Genomic DNA, 17862 nt, shown 5'->3' on the forward strand with positions numbered 1-17862 from the left:
GGAAAAATCAATAAAACAAAATATTTTTGCAAACTAATAATAACGTAATATACAATTTCCTCTGCAGACAGCTTGCCTACTCAAGGAATAAATTGGTTTTCAAGTCCATTACCCAACCAGTTGTCTCCACACAATACATCTAGACCCGTGAGTTTTTATGTTGAATATTATTCATAATCTGATATTTCCTTTGTTTTTGACAATCCAAAAATTAAATTTTCCAATAAAAAGACTAGCCCGTGCTTTCATTGAAACAAATGTGAGAAACATATTTTCATTGAAAATGATTAAGACGCAACTTATAAACGATGTACATTTTACAACGGAAAAAGCTAATTATTGACAAGTTTCCAACTTTTCACGAGACAAATGCACATCAGGTATAGTATCCTAGTGGGGTAGGATATCTGGTCAACAAACTGCACCACATTGACGGTGCATATTTTCTCTATATGTTAATGTACATAGGTTAGCACCGTTGATGTGGTATAATTTGTTTACCAGAAATGATTACCTCACATATGGGCCAGCACTTACCACAAAAGGCTCCTGCAGGGAAAAAAATGAATATCATGCAGCAAGATTAACATCAGGAATGAGAGATTTTACCATGAAGGAGAAAGAAGAAGAAGCTTCCAAAACTCTACAGTTTCCCTGACAGGTGTGTTGAACTTTCCTCTTATGAGTTATGAGATATACAAAGGATGTCAAAACACAAACCAATGAATTTTTCCAGTGGTGCCTTAAATCCAGGGTTGACTGGAACATGCTGCACAAAGTAATGTAACTAATTATAGTGAAATTAGTAAATTACAACAAATGATATATTATACTTGGTGAATCTTGACGTAACCACCCTCTACAAGAATATATTATTCAAACGAGATAGAACAAATGCCAACTTTTGATTAAGAACATTGCATTACAATTCTATAGAAAAAATTTGGGTTTTAAAAGGGATTCTGTGTTAGAAAATACCTGTAGAAGGACTCCAACGCTTGGGATATACAAATGCCAAGGCTCTGAAAAAAATAAATTTAAGTATTGGAAACTCAAAGCTTGTTGAATCTTTCCCTAGTTGAATCCCTACATCTAGTCTCTTGTTGTGACGACAGTGACTTCCTATGTTTTGTAGCAGTGTTAAAATCATTGTTCTGTATGCTGGATGATGAGCCCACAAGATGAAAACTTCTGCACTTCAAATTGGGTCGGTGAAGCCCAACATTGGCCCCTCTTTTTCCTCTTGGGCTAAAATGTCCAAGAGAAAAATTCGACCTACCCACTGTCCTACTCTTTTGAGCTGTTAAAGGGATTGTTCTTCTTACAGTTCGAGCATGAGTCTCTGTTGGAATATTTTTCAATGGTGTTTCTCGTGATGGTGTTGTCATTAGTGAAGCTGTCTCTTTTCCTAAATCTTCAGCGCTTTCTTGTGCTTGTTCATGAAAAATCCTACCTTCCATCACCATGGTATTATCACAAGAAATTCCAACCTCGTCTAAATGCTTTGAGGTATTCATCATGCTGCCCTGTAATTTACCTGTTTTGGATGCTGAATGTTTCAGAGTTATTGAAGTATCGTTAACCCAACTAAGACATTTTCTCCTTTCAAGGGGCAAAAAATTATAATCGATTGTTAGATCTTTTCCAGTTTTGCTCTCTTCCGTCTCCACCTTTTTTGGACATTTGAGATTTGAATACTTGCCCATTAAATGTATAGACTTATGGGACTTCACAGTTCTTTGTGATAATGCTCCAGGCCAGGAAACCAGACCCTTGCTTTCATACTTTGCACTGTTTTCATCATTTTTCTTCTGAGAAGTTAAACAGTGTGCCATGTCATACAATGTCTGTGCAGCAGCCTGTGCCTTCGGAGAATCTGGAATTAGAATATAATACAAGTTGCAGTAAGTTCAGCTCCAAGAAATAAATTTAAAATGGCAAAATCATATCATACATGTTATCTCCAGAAAGGGTAAAAAAATAAGAATACAGTGCTACCGAGAACATAAATACAAGTTAGGTTTTAAATACTGGTCTATCGTTTATCCACAATTGCCATAATGTTGACATCAGTAACTTAGGCCATAATGTTGATATCAGTAACTTATATATATGAGCCACAAAATTAACAATCTTCACAAAAGCATCAAGTCTAGACCTAGGTTAAGCTAAAATATATCATGTCATGTGGCAAGGTGTTTTAATGGTCCACTTGGATTCTTTCTTTATCTTGATCTGATATTAATTTGCAATATTTCACAAGGATAAGAAGAAAGATCACAAAAGCATCAATATAGACCTGTGATGAAAAATAGATCATGTCGTGTGGTATTGTGCTTATAATTATCCTTCTTTTGGGCAGTGAGGAAATTGATAACAATATTGAAATAATTTTGTAAACAAGTTTTGGTCACTTTACGAATGGTTTCAGCAACTAATCTCTATCTGATACTGATTTATAACAATACACACCGATTAAAGAAAGTTAAACACTTCAATGTCGCAAAATTAATAGAGATTATTCACGGGATTATACTATTCTCACCGGCACTCACTTTCTTATTTACTGCAGATACTTTTCCTAGGGGGAGATATTGAGCTTCAACATAATTTTGGAAGTATTAATTAATAGAATGAATAAAAGACAAAACCTTACCTTCAAGGAAAAAAAGGAGCATCTCCATGGTCAGTCTAGTGACAATTCATTACTGTGGATTGGTACCATACTACTTATTCTATGACCAGTATTACCTTACTGATCTCTTTATGTTGGGCAGGGCTTAATATCACAATTATGGATGAATTGGGAGCACAGAGTTACAAAGTGAATTGCTGAAATTAGTATGATGATATAGGACGATTTTGAGTCTTGACATCGACCATTTGTACTCATGGCCTTGCCTTCCTTGACTGTTCTGCTACAGTGCAGCTTACCAAAAATGTTAGATGGTATAAATAGTAATCGGCTGCTTGACAATGTAGGTGGAGCTATGCCCAACATTGAAGAAGAGTTTCAGTTTACATGTTAAAGCCACACCTTGACTTTCCAATTACGATAGCCATCCCATAGTGTTTATTATTTGTTCATGTCACCATTTAACATGTGTAAGTATAGTTTTGTATCAAGTAGCAACTATCACCAAAATGTAAATCATGTAACTTTTTGAAATGGAAATAGAAAACCTTTCTGTGCTGCCACATCTTATATACAGGGAAAAAATTCAGAGATCTGTAGTTGTAGATCCCTCATGTGCACCACAGGAAATATTCCGATGTAGTCCCCGGGTAAACTTAAGCAACATTGTAGTTAGGACCTAGTAAAATGACTTGCTAGGCGCAACAATTAAACACACAAACACCCCCCTTAACTGCAACTTACAGAATATGTATGCACAATGCAAGATGGGCCCCAACGATTAACCCATGCTAGGTACCGATGTACAAATGCAATGCAATCTCTTGAAACCAAAGATGAGAAAACCCAATGGAACAAAACTCCTTCCCAAAAGAGAGATGAAAACACAAAATGCTCTTAAAGATGAATGAGATGGACAAAACTTCATGTGTCAAAAAGTTTCACACCCCCCCGCCTATCATGAGAGATAATGGAACAGTCAAATCAGCTCCCCTTAACGTGGACTCTCCTACAAATATGATCCAATGACCTCCAACAAAATTCCTCCCCTATATGAACATCAACTAGATACTCAAACTATAGTCATTCAGGCATGGAGAACATCGACTAGATCTCAGGAGAACTGGTGATGAATTTCTCACTGCAATATGATAGAGATCAGGCATGGAGACGCCTATATGAACATCGACTAGATACTCAAACTATAGTCATTCTTGATTGGAGACATGTACCGAGTCTCAGAAGATAGTTCCTAATCTAATGAATGCGGGAATATTACATCTAATGAAGCCTAAATGACAAAATACATGGAAGATGTGGCACTTTATTTTAGTGCATATACAACATGGTTGCATAAGAGACAAACAATGATGATGCAAGTCTGGAAACATGGTGAAGAAGCAATAAAAGAATTGCCCAAAGTAGCTAACAGCTGAAACGCCTTCAATTGCAATGTGCAAAGAAAACAAGAAAAAAATAGTCCTTGATGGCTATTGCATGGAAGATCAGATGGTTGGCTGATACAGGCACGGTAAGCATACATTAATTGTGTTCCCAAACTTGCTTATGAAACAAGAAATTTGTTTTTAAAAAATCTTATTTAAAAGTTTTTTAAAAACATTGTATTACTAAGAAACTTTACTAAATAATAAAGAAAATTTTTCCCCTTAATTTTGGTAATTCCATTTAACTGCTTATATTTGCATCAACCAAACTATAATAGACTTTACACACTATGAAAAAGACCAAAGGGCATTACAATTGCAAAAAAAAGTCAAATTTTAAAAACACAATTTTTTTATCAAAAGCACTTTAATTAATAGCACCAAAAGAAAATCATGCCTTTTTTAAAAAAATTACACCAAAGGAGTTTGTATGAGCTTGAACAAAGCCTTGGAAGTCGCAAATATGAGAATTACTCAATTTTTTGCTGAAACCAAAAAAACTCTTGTACCATTGCAAAAAGCATGAAATTCTACCCCTAGTCAAAAAAAATATTGCTCACCAGAAAGAGCTCATATGACAGATATTGCGATTTTAAAATTGCATGTGTAATTAGAACAATTGAATCTTCGTTGTACCTCCAAACTTCAAATACCTATGGTCCAAAGTCCCATTTGGATGAAACCAAAGTTGATCTTGGGGATTTTGGACCTTATAAATCTAATGGTGACCTTAGATTTGTATTATTAGGCTCCTAAGTTTGACTTAAATATAAAGTGTCAAAAACGACCCCTCCAAAAATTGACCAAAACTGCACTCAAATCTCTCTAAAGTCTATCCAATGGTGCTAAACAAGTTTTAATATCATGTAGGATTCGGCTATGAAGATAGCCACCCAAGATCTAGAGGCCTAATAGAAAGCACAATAACAAAAGAGAAATATTATGACAAGATTAACCATGTTGCCACCAAGAATGCATTCAAATCAATTGATCAAAGTAAGTTTGCTAAATTTGCCTCATTGAATCAACTGTAATTAGTATTACAAAGGCGACCCCTTAGTTAAATACACCAAGGTGAAAACATAGGATAGGATAAGACTATGACAAGTGACTTAGTCTTATGACAAGGAGTGGATAAGATTATGACAACTTATCACCCACCAAAAGTGGAAAAGCGAATGTGTCTCATGTCCACTTAAGTTGGATCACTCTCTAAGGTAGAAAGGAGTTTGCGCAACACATCACTAAAGGTGAATCACCCTCCAAATGTGGAAAGGTGATTCAAGTGATAACATCACCAAAGATAAAAGTCTCACTTAAGGTGTAAAAGTGATAATTTGCCATGTCCCCTTTCCTAGGCCAATGAGTTTTGTTGCGCCATTAGCCTATTTTTCCTTGGTTCAATTAGCAAAACAAGTATTCTATAAGATCAGAGCATCTTTTGGCCTAGGCAGTTTCAGTTTTGGGCTAATCAGGGCTGGTTTACTGGGGTTTCCGAACACTTAATATTTTTAGTAAGTCAACAAGCTTAGCATTCTTAACATTTCAAGGTTAAACTAGGAGCACCTTGTTGAGACCTTTTCAACAAGCTATCACACATGCATTTCTAAGTCCATTTGATCAGAAATTTTAATACCTGAAGATTTCGTTGACCTATTAATAAAGGGACTTGTGACTAAGTTCATATTATTAATGTCATTGTATTATGCATGAGCACTTTATTTCCCTTATTGGGAAAAAGTATTAATTTTAAAAGGAAATTAAGAGATAGAGGAGGGAATGTAAAAGGTCCCCGAGTTGTGTTTAAATGGAGGAGGAGCTTATTGTAGGATACTTGGTTTTGTGATTTGGATTTCATTTTCCCTCTTGGAGAGTTATTTTCAAAAGCTTCAGCTTTCAATAGGCGAGAGAACAATAACCCTAAAGCTTGGACAATGGCGAAAACCCTTTGTTGGTTGGAGACATCATGGAGGTGTTTCACATTGTATTCCAGGTTCATCTTTTCTATTATTTAATCTTGCTGTAGTTACTATATTTATGATGGGATTTCTAAAAATGTATTTATGCTAAAGATTTATTGCAATAACATTTTGAGACTTCTTATTTGATAGGGTTTTGCTGGTGAAATCTGGAAAACATTGCACAAATTTATTTGTTTAAAAATTTCTGAGATTTTGTTAAGGATTTTGAGAAAACATCCAGTTGGGAAAATCATAATGGTATCAATTTTAACAAAAGCATTGAAGAAATCAATTTTTAATTTTAACCAAAGAAGAAGCTGAGGGTTAGAATTCATTACCAGATTTAAGCATAGCTTTGGGTATATGCTTTTGTGTGGACCACTCTTCTTCAAAGTTTGGTAATGTTAATTTAGAAGCAAATATTATATTTTCAAGATGGTAATAGAGTGGGGTCAATACCCTTAGCGTATAAATTATTATTTGTCATGGACGATTATTTTCTAGTGTTAGCTTTTTGGGGATTATTAATTTGGCATATGTGAATGAATTAAGTCCCTATATTTTGGTTGGGCTATTAATATCGTGCGGTCGCAACTTCAAGAAAATCTTGGGCAAATCTGAATATTTGTTTTAAATATTCTAGCCAATGCTGAAACCTCATACTATCATGAATAATTAAAGGGAAGATAAATGTTCGTGGCTGAAATTGAGGATATAATGAAGCTTATTTAATTCATTTCCAAAATAAATATGACTTTAGCGTTGAGCCTCAATATTTGTCACGGGGCATTCTCATTGATTGAATCTTCCCTGCAATATTGTTTATTTCTTACAACCATCGAGCTTTGGGTAATCCACGGATTTCAAGGGAGGAGCTGAAATGGCTTGCAAAATAAGCATTGGTTGACCACATGTGAGTAGTTATTTGATAGTTGCAATCAATTGGTGATTTGGTGATTGTCTACAAACTCCTCAACATCTGCATGTACCTTAGAATTCAAACATCAAAACGGAACATATTTACATCAGAAGTAAAACTAAGCATCAAATCATGTTAGCAGAAGTATTGTTATCTCCAAAATTTGCACCCTAATGCTTAAGTCTTGAAACCTTCAACAATTTTGGAGCAACATTGGATCAATCAAAGGTTATGGGTACCTATGACCTGATTGAACCTTCGGATTCTAGGCCGGTTCTTATCTGATATATCTGATATCTCACCTATATTAATAAAAGAGGTGAAATTTGTATGGAAAAGGGTAAGATGTAAACTTGAAAATGGAAAACATAAATGATGAAAACTAAGGTGATACACGAGAAATAATAATGCAAATTATTGTTATATTATGTAGCACAATGAACGCTTTCCACAGCTAACCACAAAACACACCTTTGAAGGAACTGTTATTCCACATAAATATTTTAAGAGAAGGCTAAAAAATGAATATACAAAAGGAAATAAATCACAATCAAATATATCACCAAAGAAACACAACTCAAAACCAATGAATAACAGATATCAGACATGGAAGATACAAAATGAGACATTGCCCAAAAGGTTTCTAAACAAAACACAAGTAGATAACATCAATCACCACAAAGCATACAACCATATCTTTTACTCCAAAAAGTTGAATCCAATGAAAACTGTATTACGATCAAAAGCCCAAAGAACAATACATCTGCATAATAGCTCAAAAAATTCAAAAAAAATATGCCAAAAAGATGCCAAGGACAAAAAATCGCATGTATACCTCTCCTCTCAAAATCTCAACTCTTTTCTCTATCGAAAAGAGGGGTATGTAACCACAATGAAACAACGCCACCTTCCTGTTAAGGTTGTAGCTTTTGTCGGATTGATTTTATCATGAGATACCTTGTTGATGGTAAATCATCTTTAGGATAAATATCTTATATATATAATATATATTATATATGTAATATATATTATATTATATAAATTATATATTATATAAATTATTATATAATAATATATTACATATATGGTTAACATATTAATATTACATATATGCTTAAAATGAGTTATTTATACGGTTATTTATATTACTATTATATTAATATATTAACTAGTGATGATTAACCGTAGAGACATGTCTCATGTCTCTTCATGAGACATGTCTTCTCCTCTCATATTTATAAGTCTTTATTTGCATTTGGAACACAATCAAAACAATGGCAATTGTTAGTACATTGCAGTGATCCTAGATGTCAACATCAGAGACAACTGCAAATGTACTATAGATATGAAAAGGAGAGTTGATGAATGGTATTTGGATGAGTAATATTTATATACAAAAATTTGAAAACATATATAAACTCATATCTTCAAATATGACTTGCCGTATCAAGGACTTCAGAATCGATGTCAAATTCAGTGAAATATTCACACATAAAACAAATCTGTTGGTGTCATTGGGGAAATTGAATAAATTGAGGTACCATTAGTGCGGGCAATCAAGGGAAGCCTCTCATGGAAACAAAACCCTGCAACAAATTTTAAATTTTCTATGGACTGGAAATTAGCACCACTGCTGACATTAGTTGCAGGTTTCATTCACATTATTTACAATGTGATTCTTACAATTTATTACAGTCCTTATATCCACAATCCAATTTCCAGTTGGTATTAAAACAGTGTGAACAATGATTTTGAGTTTAGGGTGTAAATTGAATGTACAATGACAGGTCTTGTCAGTCAACTGTGTTTTTTTAGACTGTATGCTATCACTGTTAGGTTTCTTAGCAGTAGGGTGTATCGTAATATATTTCAGCTACTAGTCAAGTGGTAGTTTGTGGAGCATACAAGATGAAAATCAGACTAGGTGGTAGTAGAGGGTACAATCTCCTTTGCTAGCCTTATGGCTCAATTTTTGCAGATATGGATGGTTTAAATTGACATGGCTATGATGCCAGAATGTTTGTTACTTATTCAGATCAGCCAGATTGCAGCCTATAACAATAATGGTAATAACCATAGTTTGCAATCTCTCCGAGTACTCTCAGAGTTGCAGAGTACTCTCACTTATTTTTGCTGGCCAGGTACTCTCGAGTTTAACACTCATGTATTTATAGATGTAAGAAAATGTGGGTAAAAAGTGCCGATGCAGAGAAAACATTAGATTAGATGCATTTTTCACATGATGATAATGCTATAAAACTACACATTTTCTCTCTCCAGATGTCAGTTTCTAATTTTATACATTTTGCAATTGAATTCTACAAAAAATATGTGTTTCTTTAAGAGATTTTAAATATTAGTACTCCCTGAGTTGCCGAGTTTTTGTCGAGTATATGCCGAGTTTTTGCCAAGTTGAAAATTTTGGGCTTCCCGAGTACTCTCTGATTCCGAGTCTGCAAACTATGGTAATAACAATCAACACCACCAAAGTCCTAATCACAGGCCATTTGGAGGAAGTGATTATGTGTTCCATCGAAAATAAAAATGTTGAGTAAACGAAGGCATCGATAAGATATCCATGGGTCCAATGAGAAAATGAACTCCATCAAAAGAAGGTATTAAAGAAAGACACATCTACTCCATTGATGCTTCTTAGCGATGAAATATGTAGATCAATGAAACAACAAAACGATAATACAAAGAGGAGGTTATATCAAAATAAAGATTTTTGAGGAAATCATTGATGGTTTGATCAAAGGATATCAAAGAAGCGATTAAGATCTTCATCAAAATCAGGAAGAGAAACATAGTTGCCATGGAAGAGAAACATAGTTGCCATGGAACACAAAATATCGATAAAAGTCACGTAGACACAATATCTGAAAACAAGGCCATTAATGATCGTTGTAGTACCACATTCGAAACTTCTTTATACAAGATTGTGGGAAAATAAATTCACTTGTGAGCATTTAGAGTTGATGGTGAAGGGCGTTACAAAAGATTTGCAGACCAACACATCTATTATAGACATATAACCTGTGCAAACTTTTTTTCGCTAGGCACCATCGACACTAAGATTAGGAAGCTCTGACTACTTATATTAGAACATCTCATCAAGTAAGCATCCCTAGAGTCGTAGTCAATCCACTAAGATCATATGTATAATCCATCACTAATATTCATGGGCCATGATTATCACCGAACAAGAAAATAATATAAGAGGGTCTACGTTGATCAAAATTGAAAAGGATGCAGATCTCATAACACCGCGACGACTCATCCATATATATATATATATATATATATATATATATATATATATATATATATATATATATATATATATATATATATATATATATATATGCAGTCCCAGCATAAGTTCTCACAGAAATAAATATATGGGGATTAAACATAGTCCAGCCTAGCATCATGGAAGGAAAGAGAGGATTAAACAGAAAGCTATCAAACAAGGGAGATAAGGAAGCAGGAGTATCACACATGTTGAGAAATAATAAGGACATAGAAGCTGGAAGTAATATAGGAGATTAATGGAGATCAAAAATCTGTGTTGTTCAATGTGGAAACCCCAAAAACACCATGGTTGTAGCTTACGCAGAGAGTTCAAGTGTTGTCCAATGAAATATTTGTCCAAAACTATATCGGGCACCAAGTATCATTATTCCATGTGTCAATGAAGTCAAAGCCTAAGTAAACGGGAACTCAAGTTTTGGAAATCGATCACTACTCCTATTCTTGATCAGCATATTCCTAAGACATACAAATAAGGTTTGTAGATTATATATAAGGTATGGATTTTTATTTTTATTTTCATATTTAGAGTGAATGACTTGTTATTTAACATTTGATTTGTTATTTGACTATATAAGTATTATGAAAAATGTGCTAGTCATTATGAATAATGACATCAGTCATGAAAGTTATAAGGGTATATAGACAACACATACATCCTAAGTTATAGCTAGGAAAATATTATATTGATCTTATAGGAAAATAATATGTTGAAAGTATCAATTAAGGTATGTCTATAGAAAATGGAATATATGTATATATGTTTAATGTATATACTTAAATTAGATATTATATTGAAATAATGGATATCATTCTTAGATTAATGTCTAATGGAATGAAAGATCAAATAAAAGGATTATTGATGTACAAATCAGAATTTACTATCCTTGAGTATTTTATTTATCTAATCAATTGTAATATCTCCCTTACTTGTATTTCTATACAAGCATATGCCTTGATCTTCTTTTTTTTCTCCAGGAATGTTATTACAGGAAAAAAGAGGGAGATTGAGAATCAGAGGGAGGTTGATATTTCAAGTAATCTTGAAAGAGAGGGAGAAGACTGAGGATGTTATTTAGTTAATCTTCAGTGATCTCGGGCTTATTGATTAAGAGGGAGTAAACAATGCTGACATGAATTTCTTGAGGTGCAATTTTTTGTGAATGGTATCTTCTTTATGAGGAGAAGTTCTACGTGAAACTCTTTGTAATGCATTCTTCTCTGTGAGAGAAAATTAAGGTGAAAACCTTTGTACCACCCTCTGACTGGGTTCATGGTGGTTACTATTTCACATATGATATGTAATGAAAAGTGACGATCTTTAATTGACATATATAAACAAAAGGTAACCATTATAAGATGATGATCTTATAAATGGTAGACCTGTTATCATGACAAACTTCATTAAATTGTTGTCACAGAGTGTTGGAAATCATGATAACGAACAAATAGAAGGTAACCATTGTAAGGTGGTGATCTTATAAATGGTAGACCCGTTATTTTGGTTCTTTGGGCCAAATTTTGTCAGATACTATGATAACCAACTTGTTATGGTTCTTTGGGCTGGATCTTGCCGAACACCATGACATAGTTACTTCTATAGACCACACTTAAGATGGTGTTTTAAAGTTATGGAAATTGCTTCAATTGTGTGTTATGAAAGGTGAGAAATTTATCCTCATAGTGAATTGAATGTCATACTGAGATGATATCTCTTCATATTCTTGAGAGCATAATGTGTTCTCTAAATCCTCCCTAGCTAAGAGCGAGTGAAAAGGTTGTAGCTTCTGTCGGATTGATTTTATCATGAGATACCTTGTTGATGGTAAATCATCTTTAAGATAAATATCTTATATATATTATATATGTAATATAATATATATTATATACATTATACATTATATATATTATTATATAACAATATAATAATATATATTATATATTATTAAATAATAATATAATAACATATTACATATATGGTTAACATATTAATATTACATATATGCTTAAGATGAGTTATATATATGGTTATTTATATTACTATTATATTAATATATTAACTAGTGATGATCAACCGTAGAGACATGTCTCCTCTCATATTTATAAGCCTTCATTTGCATTTGGAACACAATCAAAACAATGGCAATTGTTAGTACATTGCACTGATCCTAGATATCAACACTTCCAACAAAATCAAGAAGTGAGGGTCAAAAATCAGATAAAATTGCTTACAAAAATAGTCTAAAAGCTCCAAAAACATGCCACATGCACTCCAAACTAAGTCTTGACCAAATCCACATGTTGACAAGTTTAAGAAGACTCCATAAATGCCAAAAATCACTCCATAATTGACTCCAAAGTCATGAGTCAAAACTCCAAGCCTAAAAACGATAACTGGGACAACCTCCCCTTAAAATTAGGCATTTTATTACTTCAACTCTTTCTTTGCCACTTACAGTTCATGAAAACTCAACCATCTTATTTCCTTATCTTCCTCTTTAAATTCTATTTTCCACTTATTACCTTTGCATTTTAATATTTATTATTAATTAGTTGATTTATAATATATCAACTTAATTAATAATATTTACAATTTATTACAAAAACGCAACAAAGGTTTATTAAAAAAAATAGACTCCAAACTTGAGTCATACATTATTATTTAAAAATAAAATTGCATCTTGCATAGCAAAAAAAACTTGTGGACCCGAAATATTATGGAAGGCATTTGAGGAATGATAAAACGGAAAAAAATATAAGTTGTTTGGTCATTCAAAAAGTTCGAATATGTAGGAGACTTAGGCTGGGAAAAACCCTAGCCACTAGTTATTCAGAATGAAATATTGATCTATCACTTAGTCATGTGCTGAATGTAATTAAATATGCAACTTATCTTCTCGTGAACATTGTACAGAACTGAATTTTGACATGTGTGAAAATTGAGGAACAAGTATTATTGGCGAGAATATTGATGTGGGAAACATTTGTGGTAAGGAAGAATCGCAGGGAGACATAGTAGAGAGTTCTTTTTTATTATTGGAAGTTCAATCAACAAGTGTACGAGCTACTAGAGAGGGAGTTCCATCGAATATTATGGGAACCTTCAAAGGGTTTTCTTTTTGAGGCCATACTTGCAATAAGTTGCTATAAAAGCCTTCTTGAATAAGGTTCTAAATTTCTGGAAGAATTCTGCAAAAGGTGGGTGGATGGGCATCGCTATTTGTCAATAAAGTCACAAAATACTTTTGAATCTGCAAGCTACAAGGTTATCTGTAACAAACGGATTTTCATATCTAAAACAAGACGGTTTAATCTAAAAACTTTCAACATTCATAAATAGATAATTGAATCCCTATCACATGACATTAACTACTTTTAACAATTAACAGAAAATAACTGTATTCACATTCAATTAAAATAACTAGATCAACGATTAACTATTCACAACTGTATTCATGATCAACTGAAATAAATAGATTAACGATTAACTAGCATAACTGTATTCATGATAAACTGTAATAACTAGATTAACGATTAACTAGCATAACTGTATTCATGATCAACTATAATAACTAGATCAACAATTAACTAGCATAACTGTATTCATAATCAACTGTAATAACTAGAGTAACGATTAACTATTCACAACTAAATAACGAAACATACAAGTAAATGCTTAACAAGAATAGAAGGAATAGAACATACAAGTATCATCGGAGGATCTTTAGCTGGTTGTGCAAGCCTTGGCTTTGGCGAGAGGAGAAGCATTGACATAGGCTTAACCTCCCAACCTCGGACCATACTTATCCCCACACATTCTATTAAATTAGAATAGCCCTCCCTACTTCGAGATTGGGCTTGGAATGTTCTTCAGTCCAACCACCTAAACATCCTGGCATTTTGAATGTCCGCTCAATTATGAAATGGACATGCTTACATAACTAGCGCTACTGACATCAAGTGATCATTAGATGGCAAAGATCCCTATAAACTACCTTGGCCAAGGAATTTCCAATGGGTTCAACGATCCAATCACCACCGCTCGACTTGACAACAGGTTTCATTACAGGGATGAGCATGAGCTATTAAGTATATTATCATTTAAGTTGTTCATGTCTGATTTCTCTTTTGCTTTCTCGCAGATTATTCCACCTCTTCACCATACTTGGCTATACAACCGGTGAGTCCCAGGTGCTTGAAAGATTATGAGTACTCTGCCCTTTTACACCTCTTCAACACATCATGGCTATATTGCCGGTGAATCCCAAGTGTTTTAGAAAAGTTATGAGCAATCTGCTCTTATTATCATTTATCATAATTTGAGACAACATAAAACTTGTTATTGATATCAATAACATTGATGAAGGTTCTTATTACATTTGAGACTTCTTTTTAAGAGATACTACTCGACTTCTTTTAAGATGGTTTTGGATACAATGAAATAAAAAGAAAGCTCAATATAATTCACAGGGAATATTCAGCAATTTAAATAATATGATCACTGTCATAGAGAAAGAGACTCCTAAGCTTAGCCAACTACAGTAGAATATGTATTCAAAAACATTGAAAGATAACTCATGACCTGATAAATATTGCTTGAGGAACTTGCAATCTGATCGGCTCTCTCTCGTTGCTTAAGACGTCACCTTCAGTGCTTCTACCTCTGTATTCTAGCCGGAAACACTTGCTCGGCTAAGGTGAAATCACACTGTCTAATCAAGGTTTAAATCGGTAATTGCAAGGGGGTGTTGGCAGAAGTAAAAATACTGGTAATGATATAGAGTTCGGAGCTATAAAGGCAAGGATCTTGAAGATGGCAACAGAAAGAAATTTGGAAATGTGGACAGGGGTGTCCGACTCCCCTCACGACTTCAATTTAAAAGTCTAGCCGTGACTTCTTGGCTTCCATCAGTTAAAACATTCGAATTTCCAAGTATTAAATCGATTAAGAAAAGAGAGGGAAAGAAAAATAAAATAAAAGGTTGGAAAGAAGAGTTGGAAAGATTATAATTTCAATTGTTATTATAATATATACTTATATACGTTCATGTAAGTATATCAATGAGGTGACATCATTAAATTACGTTATTGTAATTTATTGGTGCCATTTCATTTTCATATTTATATGTACGTATATAAATATTTATTATAATAATATGATGAAGATCAATTAAAAATCCCTTGAGGTATGTTTTATATTTGAAATTAGATTATTTTATGTTTTCTTAGATTATTTCCTTAACAGCTCATGCAGGTCCCAAAAATGTATCCTGTGATCAAGTCATTGCGTCCTTTCCAAAGAAGTTTAAGGTCATACCTATCGATCTCGATGACTGAACTAAGCGAACATCTCATTCTGATGATCCCATTTAGCAATGCTTCCCCCCTCTTCATCTTCTCCTGCAATCACCCATGAAAACACTTCTGCCATAATAATTCTATAATAATTCATAAAAACATAATAATCGTTATTTTAAATCAAGCAACTGATAATCATCTAATAACAATTAATGGTTAATGACCGTCTTCATTAACAGTTAATACAACGTATATAAATAACTACTTATGTCACATGATCATGAAAGGATAATCCGTTAAATCCAACGGTTATGAACAAGTTCAAAATTAGGTCAAAATTTTGGGATGTAACATTATCGGACTGCATTTGTTTAGCGTGGGAGTCTTACTTTCATGGTCGAATTGGATGACCTGAGAACAACGAACGACAACCAAGCTAGGGGAAGGTGTGTCATCAACAACATTCTTCTGGTCAACGACAACAGGGGCGTCGTAAACACAGACCACAAAGAGGAAAGCTGATTAGAGCTCACAGTAGGACGGAACTGTAGACTGTGGTGCTAAGCTTGCGCGCAATTGAGGATCACATATCAACTGGCAGTATTTCTGTAAACAAGAACAATGTTTCTTATAGGAGTCTGCTGCCGAGAGTGTTAGTTTGGAGGCTATGGTGAGTTGTGTGGGAGTATCATGATGAACCAACAATTCTTGTAATGGAACAATGCAAACGATCATAACTGGGTGAACATTTCCTGGAGTAGCTCATCACTGGTATCACCATGTGTTTTCTGAAGATGGGCGGAGTATCTATGGTCCCATATATCTCTTCAGATGTTGAAAAACCAAATATTGAAGCTTATATCTGAGAAAACCCGCATAACATGAGTCAAAATTATTGATTTAGATGCATCAGATTGTGACTGTAACAAGGTCAGCATAGTCAATCTCATTGGTGCATGGCATCTCAACTGGGAAAGCATATTCACTAATATCAGGTCAGAATTATCATTTTGTCAGTAACTCTTATATTCGAGCTATATTTTCAAGTTACTGAAATCTGAAGCTATATAGCAAAACTTAACTGAGAAGCCATTATAAACAGTAAAATTTGTACTCTCCCTGTGTTAAATTGTTGTCAAAAGTATTTCCTGTTACACTGAGATAAAAGACAGAGGTTAGCTCTTAACACTGGAGCATCTTATCTCAGCTTCATTCTATTTTGAGGAGGTATATTTCTTGAGATCTTTACTTCTACAGTCATATTCCACAACCGAACTCACATGCAAACATGATTTGATATCTCTGCAGACTATTTGAAGAACTGTATGAGAGAGTAAATTGAAAACAAAGACAATCTGGTTGGGTGGGTCAACAGATTGATTTTGCGAGCATCATGTTATATTGTCATGGGAAAATTGCCAAATCTAGAAAAGGTTATGGAAAAGCTTGCTCAAGTACAACAACGGTTAGCTCAGAATTGGCAGCTGGATAAAAAAAAAAAGTAATCAACATGTTGGATGAGCTCCCTTCTCAGGTTCAAAAAGACTTAACTTTCATGGCTACATGGACTTTCATCCAAATATATAGAACAAGAATATTGTGGCAAAGAAGAAGTACCACGAGTTGACTCAGAATCTCCTTGCAAAAGACAGGTGCATGAATTTGTATGAGTTTCCAGCAAACAATAATCAACTTACAGGTGGTTTTAAAAAAGAAGAGCAGTAAACTACCGCTGATTTGCAGCCTTCTCATGATCATGTAGAACATGTTAAACATGGTATAGGTCTATCGATTGGTAGTATGGAGGTAGAGGTTCCTTGCAGAGCTGCTGACACTAATGCTATTGACGGGCATGTTGATAAAGCATTGGAAAGATTGTCCAATCAGCCAATGATGAGGACTCAACATCTTTTGTGAGTGTTGATGCTGATTTTGATTCAGACTTAAGGGTTTATACGTATGGTGTGGACTCTTATTATGATGAATTTATTTTTTAACATAGTGCTTCCCCTAATTCTTTTTCACTGTTGTGTATGAAAGATGATATTGATGATGTGGATATGCATCATGAAACACTTTCTCCTACCTCATGCTCATTTGACTTACCTCAGACACCTACTAGTTCACCTTATTTGATGAGTCAAATGAAAGTGACTGAGACTAAAATTATTGCAGCCCTATCATAATTTGATAACATGTATGGGATGATTGAAAAACATTTTTGGAGGGAACAAATAGAGAAAAGACAAAAATAACTCAAAGGGGAGTTCTCACATTTGCAGGTAATTAAGG

The 17862-nt window shown here is 33.9% G+C and overlaps 1 protein-coding gene across 4 annotated transcripts in view; it reads right to left on the reverse strand.

The window, feature by feature from the left end:
* Positions 1–260: 260 nt before the first annotated feature.
* The window catches only part of LOC149548407 (uncharacterized), a 55504-nt gene continuing 37902 nt past the window's right edge, over positions 261–17862 (reverse strand). For 2 of the 4 annotated variants that reach the window (XR_016354022.1, XR_016354023.1), the window contains 2 exons: positions 979–1876; positions 261–769 (listed from right to left, as the gene is read on the reverse strand). Coding sequence is in view for 2 of the 4 variants with exons in the window: in XM_089792485.1 (XP_089648611.1) it covers positions 1053–1876 (824 nt within the window). In the remaining 2 variants the exon portion in view is untranslated. Of the gene's footprint in view, positions 770–886; positions 1877–15589; positions 15673–17862 lie in introns of those variants that run through there. The other 2 variants (XM_089792486.1, XM_089792485.1) reach the window with 2 other exon arrangements.

Source organism: Cupressus sempervirens, chromosome 7 (assembly GCF_028749045.1).
Source record: "Cupressus sempervirens isolate cs-2001-9-10 chromosome 7, ASM2874904v1, whole genome shotgun sequence".
NCBI classification, from domain to species: Eukaryota; Viridiplantae; Streptophyta; class Pinopsida; order Cupressales; family Cupressaceae; genus Cupressus; species Cupressus sempervirens.